Below are 9,682 nucleotides of genomic sequence, written 5' to 3'. Positions count from 1 at the left end.
ATTATGTATACCTTTTTTTTGTGTGCCATACTCTGCCAGAGGTTCGGCGACCACTTATTTTTTTAATTTCAAGTGGCTGTCTTGGTGAGAAAGATTCTGTGAGTGGTCCCACACGTCCTTCTCATGGTGCAGTGTTTTTTCTTACGAGGCCAAGTTGCGAGCTTGACACTCAACCCGGCACAGATGGGAAGCATGTCTGGGAGCAGCCTGACTGGATTCGAACACGAGAACCTTCGCTCTGGAGTCTGGCACTGCTGTCGCTGCGCCACCAGCCTGTATTCCTACTTTGATAATAAATGTACTTAGAACTTGGAACATTAGTCGAGCTAACCATGCTATCTGTCAAAATGAATAAGCAAGATCTATGTTCTACATTGCTATTGTGCTGATTCATTAGTTCAGTGTTTTTTCGTGTTGTTAATAACAGTACTGTTTTTATGGTGTGGACCATCTGCAATGATGCTACTCCCAATTGTATATATCACATTTTAAATATAAACAATTTCTTTGAGTGCTTTATTCTCAAACGTATTGGAAAGCAGTATATATACAATTGAAGTGAATGTGAATCAACCTTAACATAGAGTGGTAAGTATTATCATTATTTTTCAACTTTTTCATACAGAGGATGGTGAGTATATGAAATGGGCTGCAAGAGGAAGTGAATGAGGCAGGTACAATGGTATATTTTAAGAAGCAGTTTGATAGGTACATGCAGGGAACACGGGAAATTTGGACTAGCTGGGTGGACACTGTGGTTGGCATGGACTCATTGGACCAAAGCACTTACATCTGTGCTGTACTGCTCTGTAACTGTGACTGTATGATTTTCATTGCTTTGGGTTTTAGTTCTATTTGTGTGTATTTTAATGAAATACTGCAATTTTATCACCAAATTCTGGTGCTTATCGTGAAAGAGATGTAGTTAGTTGAAAAAATGAATTAAATAGAACTTCATCCCAATGCATTTACTATCATAATAAAATATATACTGTATGAACAGATGAAATTCAATAGTTTTATGTAAATGAGAAAATCTCTTTAACAGTTGTGTATAGAGAGATAAATATAACCTAGGAAAAGTGGTGAATGAAACATGATGAATGAACTTAGAGCATCTAAAACACAGTTCTATTTTTGCCTCAGAAATTGGACCACAGTTCTGCAGAAAAATAGAGTTTTACAAGATCAGGAAATTTGTAGCCAGTGTGGTATGGATACCAGGTATAAAGGTTTGTGGTTTTGTTATAGATAGCATTTCAGCCGTGCCTGTCGTAGGTCACAGCGGGACAGAAATAGGATGCAGAGCTGAGCTGAGAAGTGGCAGATGGAGTTCGATCTAGGAAAAGTGTGGAGTTATACACTTCGGAAGATTGAACTTAAAGGCAGAGTACAAAGTGAATGCAGGATTCTTGGCGGTGTGGAGGGACAGAGAAGATCGTGGGGTCCATATTATTGATACCTCAAAGTTATCAGGAATGTTGACAGGGTGATTAAGAAGGTGTATGTAGTGTTATTGCATGGAGTATACTTCCTCATTATAAGGATGTTGAAGCTTCAGAGAGGGTGCAGAGATGTTTTACAAGAATGCTTCCCAGATTACAGAACCTGCCTTATTACAGTAGGTTGAGTGAGCTGGGATTTTTCTTTTTAGGAACGAAGGAGGATGAGAGGTGATTTGATAGAGGTGTACAAAATAATAAGCATAGAGTGAACACCCAGAGATATCTTTCCAAGGGTGGAAATGGCTAATATGAGAGTCAAAATTTTAAGGTTATTGGAGAAAAATCTGAGGGGATGTCAGAGGTAGGTTTTTTTACACTGAGTGCTAAGTGTGTGGAACGTGCTATGGGGGTGGTGATAAAGGCGGGTATATTATAGATATTTAAGAAACCACTAGGACATGGATGCAAGAAAAATAAAGAACTTTGTGTGAGGGAAGGGTTAGATTGATCTTGGAGTAGTTTAAATGTCAGCTTAACATTGTGGGCCAAAGGACCTGCATTGTGCTGTCTTGGCCCGAAGTGTTGACATTGCTTCTCCCTATAGATGCTGCCTGGCCTGCTGCGTTCCTCCAGCATTTGTGTGTGTTGCATTGTGCTGTACTGTTCAATGTTCAGTCTTTTATGTTCTATTACAAGTATCCATAGAGTGGTGAAAATGGCAGCTAGAATTTAAACTTAATTTAAAATTTTAAAAAATGAGAGATTAGCTGTAAAGGGTATGCAGGGACAAAGGCTTTTGTGTACAAGTACATTGGTCTTTGAAAATGGCAGGTTGTTTTGAGACAGCGATTTGTGAAATTAATAAACAAAGGGAAATTTCATCAAGTCTTTATAAAATACGAGTATATTGCACCTGATTCTGGCAGTGATACTTTAAGACAATGTGTAGGTCTTATAATGTGTGCAGGAAAGGATTAGAATGGTAGTTCCGGAGATAAAAGGTTTCAGCATCTTTGAGTAAAGAAGCTTGGGGTGGTTGTTTTAATGAAAAGAAAGTTGAAAATTGATAGTGAATCAATAGAAGCTCATGATAGCTGTGTAATTAGAAGAAAAATACACTCATGGTTCATAGTATCATTGGTTAAAAGAATGAGTGAAAATATATCAGGTGAAAATATATCAAGCGAATTCTAGATATATTTCATAATTATAATGTGGAACTCACCTCCAATAGCTTGGTTCAAAATAGAGTCATTTGATGGCTTCAAATAGAATTGTTAGAAATTGTTAGACTTTTGAGAGGGCTATGGGAAAAAGTACAAAAGGAACAATCAGATAGGTTAGCTATCAATCATCCAGAACATTTATCCTATAATAATCTCACATCTCACAAGGAGCGTGCCTCATGCGAATAGGTTGAGTGAACTCAGCCTTTTCTCCTTGGAGCGACGGAGGCTGAGAGGTGACTTGACAGAGGTGTACAAGATGATGGGAGGCATTGACTGTGTGGATAGTAAGAGGCTTTTTCCCAGGGCTGAAATGGTTAACATGAGAGGGCACAGTTTTAAGGTGCTTGGAAGTAAGTACACAGGAGATGTCAAGGGTAAGTGTGTTTTTTTTGCACACAGAGAACGGTGAGTGCATGGAATGCGTTGCCGGTGATGGTAGTGGAGGCGGATATGATAGGACTTTTTGAAGAGACTCCTGGATAGGTACATGGAGCTTAGAAAAAAAAATAGAGGGCTATGGGTAACCCTAGGTAATTTCTAAAGTAAGTACATGTTTGGCACAGCATTCTGGGCCGAAGAGCTTGTGTTGTGCTGTAGGTTTTCTATGGTTCTATATTTCTAATTTTTTAAATTTCATCAACAGTTGCAGGGGGACAGGAAACAGAGTGCCAGAACAGCTAGGGGAGAGATTGTGGAGGCAGATGTTGATAATACCTCAAATAAAGTTAGGAATCAGAAGCTTGAGCATTTGCGACCCATGTCCTGAGCTGCTTGTATTTCAATGCAATAAGTATCGTGGGAAAGGTGGAATATAGTGCTGAACATGAGGTAGCTGGTTTACTAACAGAGGCAATGTGTAGTGAGGAGAGGCTGTTGATAGGTCAAAATTGCAGTCAACAGGATGAGTTACAATGTAAAAGGTGGACAAAATCAAAAAGGGTGAAAACAGGACTGAAGGTTTGAATGCGCGCAGTATACCGAATAAGGTAGATAAACTTGCAGCACAGTTGCATATTGGCAGGTATGATGTTGTAGGCATCACTGAATCATGGCTGAAAGATGATTACAGCTGGGAGCTCAATGTCCAAGGATACACATTGTATCGAAAGGACACAAAGAAAGAGGTGACAAAGGATTGGAAAGTGTAGACTCATTGTGGATAGCACTAAGGAACTACAAGAGTAAAAAGACCCTGATGGGAGTTGTATACAGACACCCAAATAGTGGTAAGGATGTGTCCTACAAATTACAAAGGGAGATAGAAAATGCATGCCAAAAGGGCAATGTTACAATAGTCATGGGGGACTTCAACATGCAGGTACATTGGAAAAATCAGGTTAGTTCTGGATTACAAGAGTGCCTATGAGATGGTCTTTTAGAGCAGCCCACCAGAGGATCAGCTATTCTGGATTGGGTTTTGTGCAATAAACCAGAATTGATTAGAGAGCTTAAGGTAAAAAAATCCCTTAGGGTAAGTGATCAAATATGATTGAAAACAAGAGAAATCTGCAGTTGCTGAATTTCAAGCAACACAGACAAAATGCAGAAGGAACTTAGCAGGCCAGGCAGAATCTAAGGAACAAGAGTATAGCTGGCATTTTGGGCTAAGACCCTTTATCAGAACTGATATGATCGAATTCTCCCTGAAATTTGAGAAGGAGAAGCTAAAGTCAGATGTATCAGTATTATAGTGGAGATAAAGGAATTCTAGAGGCATGTGAGAGGAGTTGGCCAGAGTTGATTGGAAAAAAACACTGGCAGGGATGATGGCAGAGTAGTAATGGTTGGAATTTCTGAAAGCAATTCAGAAGGCACAGGATATATACATCCCAAAGAGGTAGATGTAGTCTAAAGGAAAGTTGACACAACCATGGCTAATAAGAGAAGTCAAAGCCAATGATAGAGTAAAAATTAGTGGAAAGTTAGAGGATTGGGAAGCTTTTAAAAAACAACAAAGGGCAACTAAAAAAGTCATTAAGAAGGCAATGATTGAATATAAAAGTAATCTAGCCAATAATATTAAAGAGGATATCAAAAATTTCTTCAGATACATAAAGTGTAAAAGAGAGGCGAGAGTGAATATCAGATTGCTGGAAAATGATGCTGGAGAGGTAGTAATGGAGGACATCAAAATGGGAGACAAACTGAATAAGTATTTTGCATCAGTCTTCATGGTGGAAGACATAGCAGTATGATGGAAGTTCCAGGTGTTAAATTACCATTACTAGAGAGAAGGTTTTTGGGAAAGTGAAAGGTCTGAAGGTAGACTAGTCACCTGGACCAGACAGTTTACACTTCAGGGTGCTGAAGAGGTGGCTTGAGGCTTTACTAATGATTTTTCAAGAATTGCTGGATTCTGGAATAGTACCGGAAGACTGAAAATTTGCAAATGTCATTCCACTCTTCAAGAAGGGAGAGAGCCAGAAGAAAGGAAACTATAGGCCAGCTAGTCTGACCTCAGTGGTTGGGAAGATGTTGGAGTCGATTATTAAGGATGAGGTCTCTGGATACTTGGAGGCATATGATAAAATAAGCCATAGTCAGTATGGTTTCCTTAGAAAAAATCATGCCTAACAAATCTGTTAGAATTCTTTGAAGAAATAACAAGCAGTATGGATAATAGAGAACAGTTGCTGTAGTGTACTTGGATTTTCAGAAGGCATTTGACAAGGTGCCACTGATGAGACTTCTAACAAGCTATGAACCTATGATATTACAGGAAAGATTCTAATATGAATAAGGCAGTGGCTGATTGGCATGAGCCAAAGCGTGGGAATAAAGGGAGCCTTTTCTGGTTGGTGTTCCACAGGGGTCTGTGTTGGGACCAATTCTTTTTATGTTATATGTCAATAACTTGAGTGATGGAATTAGTGGTTTTGTTGCAAAGTTTGCAGGTGATACGAGATAGGTAGTTTTGAGAAAGTAGAGAGGCTACAGAAGGATTTAGACAGATTAGGAGAATTAGGAGAGTAATACAGTGTCAGGAAGTGTATGGGCATGCACTTTAGTAGAAGTATTGAAAGGGTTGACTATTTTCTACATGGAAAGAAAATACAAAAAACTGAGGTGCAGAGGGACTTAGGAGTCCTTGGATTCTATAAAGTTTAATTTGCAGATTGAGACTGTGGTGAGGAAGGCAAATTCAATGTTAGCATTCATTTCAAGAGGACTAGAATATAAAAGCAAGGATGTAATGTTGAGACTTCATAAAGCACTGGTGGGGCCCCACTTGGAGTAATGTGAGCAGGTTTGAGCCCCTTACCTTAGAAAGGATGTGCTGAAACTGGAGAGGGTTCAAAGGAGGTACTTGAAAATGATTCCAGGATTGTAGAGCATTTGATGGCTCTGTGTCTGTATTTGCTGGATTTCAGAAGAATGAGGGGTGACCTCATTGAAACCTATTGAATGGTGAAAGACCTGTTAGAGTGGATGTGGAGAGGATGTTTCCAACGGTGGGAGTGTCTATGACCAGAAGACATAGCCTCAGAATAGACGAGAGTCCTTTTAGAAAGATGTTGAGGAAGAATTTCTTTAGCCAGAGGGTCATGAATCTGTGGAATTCTTTGCTACAGGCAGCTGTGGAGGCCACATCTTCATGTATATGTATGGCAGAGGCTGATAAATTCCTGTTTGATTTGGGCATGATGGGATATGGGGAGAAGGCAGGAGAATGGGACTGAGAGGAAAATTGGATCAGCCATGATGAAATGGTGGGGCAGACTCAATGGGCCAAATGGCCTAATTCTGCTCCTATATCTTATGGTCTTAATGGACTTTTAGATCACATCTCACAAGTTATATGGTAGTAGAGGGCTGCTTTACAGTCGGTGACCAGTGGTATACACCAGTGATACATTTCCTCAACAAAGCAGTTGCAAATCAAGTTGTAACATATCTGGATAGGATGCTTTCTATGGTACATCTGTAATGTTTGGCAAGGGCCTTTGGGTACGTGATGGATTTTCTTAGTCTACTGGGGAAGCCAAGATATTGGTGTGATTTCTTTGCTGGTCCAGGTCAAACTCTTCATAATATTTACACCTTGGAACTTGAAGCTTCAACCATCTTCCGATAACACAGGACATGCACTCCATTTCACTTCCTGAATCAGGCATCAGTTCTTTCATTTTCTGACATGAAGGGCAAGATTGTCACTTCTACGCCATGCCTCCAGGCTCTTTATCTCCATCTTGTTGTTGTTTGACATCTAGCCCACTATGGTGGTTATTGGCCAATTTGTAAATGGAGTTAAGAGTGGAATTTCGCCTCACAGTTTGGGTGTATAGGGAACATAGTAAGAAGCTGAGAAGGCATCCTTGCTGACACCAATGCTGAAGATAAGCGAGGTGGAGGTGTAGCTGCCTACCCTTGTTGATTATGGTCTGTTGGCCAGGAAAGTCAAAGATCCAGTTGCAGATGGGGGTGTAGAGTTCTAAGTCTATGTTGGTGATGAGTTTGTTTGGAATTACAGTGTTGAAGGTGGAGCTATGGTTAATAATTAGGAAACTGATGTAGATGTAGAACTATTGTTGAAATTCAATATTGTCACTTTTGTCCTTGAGCATCGTCATTTTCACAGCATTCTAAGTGTTTTCAGTTTTCTGAATTTTGAATCAAAAATTACAAAACTTCCATATTTAATTAAAATCAATAACTATTCCAATCTAACCAAAACTCATACAAACATAAAATATTGCTTATTGTATTACTAAGTTTAGTTGCTTCTGTAACAGTATTGTTATTGTCTTTTTATTTAACACAGGTACAAGACAACACAAATATAAGTAATTAAAATAATAGAATATTATGGAAGGAAGGAGTATTGTGAAGGGTACTTTGTACTTGCTGTTGACAGTGACTGGAATTCCAGGTAACCTGGCAATCATTGTGTCATTCATTCACATTGCCTACTTCGAACATAAACTTTTGCCAGCGGATACAATTGTGTACAATTTAGCTACTGTCAACTTACTTGTGGTTTTGGTAAGATGCATTCCAGAAACTACAGCAGCATTTGGACTCAAGCAGCTCTTCGATGACAATGGTTGCAAAATTGTAATTTTCATGTACAGAAGCAGCAGGTCCTTGTCAATTTGGCTGACTTTTCTATTGAGTGGCTTTCAATGTATTAGCTTGACTCCCATCACTTCAACTTGGACCAAGGTCAAGAGGCAAGCAGCAAAATGCCTTTCTGCAGCTCTTGTCTTTCTGTGGTTGCTGAATCTGTCTTTAAGTACTCCAGCGGTACTATATTCCATTTCCTCATCAAACAATTCAACTGGCAAACAATTTGCTGTGAATCTTGAGTATTGTTTTGTGAAGTTTCCCTCACAGATGGTGAAGCTTGCTAATGGTGCAGTTCAAACATCCAGAGATGTCATTCCCATTGTCCTTATGATACTTGCCAGTGCTTATATTTTGCTGATTCTGTATAGACACAAGCAGCAAGTAAAAGGTATTCGGAGCTCAAATAAAAGCAATGGATCCACTATTGAGACCCGTGCAGCCAAAGCTGTGGTCACTTTGGTTATACTTTATGCTCTTTTTTTTGGAGTTGATAGCATTCTATGGGTTTACACTTTGACTATTCCTAAGACCATGCAGACCTCTTTCATTTCAGACCTTCGAGTTTTTTTTTCTTCTCTCTATGCCTCTATCAGCCCCATTGTAATCATTGTTTCTAACCGTAAAGTTCACAACAAACTAAAATGTGCAAGAGCAAACCCAGATGCAAATTTGGTAGAAACAGTTCCCCCAAGTTTAAACGTACAAAACTAATCAAAAGAAAATGTCTGTATTTGACACAGCGTTGAACAAATATCCAGGCTGGAGTTAATATTACATCCTTATTCATTGTGTAATTTATACTCAAATTATACATTTTGCTAGTTATAAACAATTAACTTTGATGATTACTAGGTCGTATTCAACATTTCCAAGACTTCAGATGAACTGTATGCAAATTATGCATTTGGAATTCTCATTTTATTATTGCTGCTTAACTTGAAATATCAGAGGAAACTCACCTCTTCAGATTTCATTTGCACTTATTTTACTGTTGTTACGGAATGATTTGTTTTACATTTGGGTGGCAGGGTAGAGATATGTCTCTACCAAAGGAGGTGTAAGCCATTCCTCCCCTCTCATTGCCTGCAGATTATCCTTGGGCAAGGTTTAGCACCTGCTTAGACCCCCACAATCAGGGTCATGTGAAGTCATGGGAGCAAGGTAGTGGATATCACAAGACTTGATTATGTGACCACTGATGCCAGGCCGATAATCTCTGAAGAGTATGCATAATGTCTGGTGTCAGCCGTCTTGTAAAGAAACTGCTCAGAAGAAAGCAATAGCAAAGCCTCTTAGAAAAATTAGGCAAGAGTAATCATGGTTGAAAACCACGATCACCTACGTCATATGACATTGCACATAATGATGATGATTGCTTTATAGCCACATTAAAAGCCTGAATTAATCCTCCTCCAACTTCAAAATGAACAGAAGTGGATCATACCAGGGTTAAAGATACATATTAAAAGTCCTTAATGATTTCCTTCTTTTCAAGAATCTGACTTGCTATTTATATATGTATTAAAATGTTATAAATTCATGCTATAGACAATTCACAATGTCAGTGAATCGTCACTTCAACATGGGCACCCATCACCCTCAATACAGTGCCCCTCAGTGCTATGTGCTGAGCCCATTGCTGTACACTCTCTTCATATATGACTGTACGGCCAAACACCTGATCAAACACCTGATGACATGACAGTGGTGAAGCTCATCTCCAACAATGATGAGGCGGCCTACAGGGAGGAGGTGGAAGAGCTCAAAGCCTGGTGCTAGGCAAAAAACCTATACTTCAATGTCAACAAGATAAAGGAGATGGTTACTGAGTCCAGAAGAACTCACACCATTTACACCTTCTTTACACTGGTGGCTCAGCAGTGGAAACTGCAAGCAGTTTCAAACTCCTGGAAGTGCACATCTCACACAGCCTTTAAAGGC

The 9,682-nt window shown here is 39.4% G+C and overlaps 1 protein-coding gene across 1 annotated transcript; it reads left to right on the top strand.

Annotated features, from left to right (window-relative positions):
• Positions 1–7,453: 7,453 nt before the first annotated feature.
• On the top strand, positions 7,454–8,494 carry LOC132381958 (olfactory receptor class A-like protein 1). Its single transcript, XM_059951661.1, has one exon. The coding sequence runs from the start codon at positions 7,481–7,483 to the stop codon at positions 8,450–8,452; it is 972 nt and encodes a 323-aa protein (XP_059807644.1). The 5' UTR covers positions 7,454–7,480; the 3' UTR covers positions 8,453–8,494.
• Positions 8,495–9,682: the final 1,188 nt, after the last annotated feature.

The sequence above is a fragment of the Hypanus sabinus genome, chromosome 27 (assembly GCF_030144855.1).
Source record: "Hypanus sabinus isolate sHypSab1 chromosome 27, sHypSab1.hap1, whole genome shotgun sequence".
In the NCBI taxonomy this organism is placed as follows: Eukaryota; Metazoa; Chordata; class Chondrichthyes; order Myliobatiformes; family Dasyatidae; genus Hypanus; species Hypanus sabinus.
The sequence above is the reverse complement of the archived record's forward strand: the minus strand, read 5'-3'. Positions and strand labels throughout refer to the sequence as shown.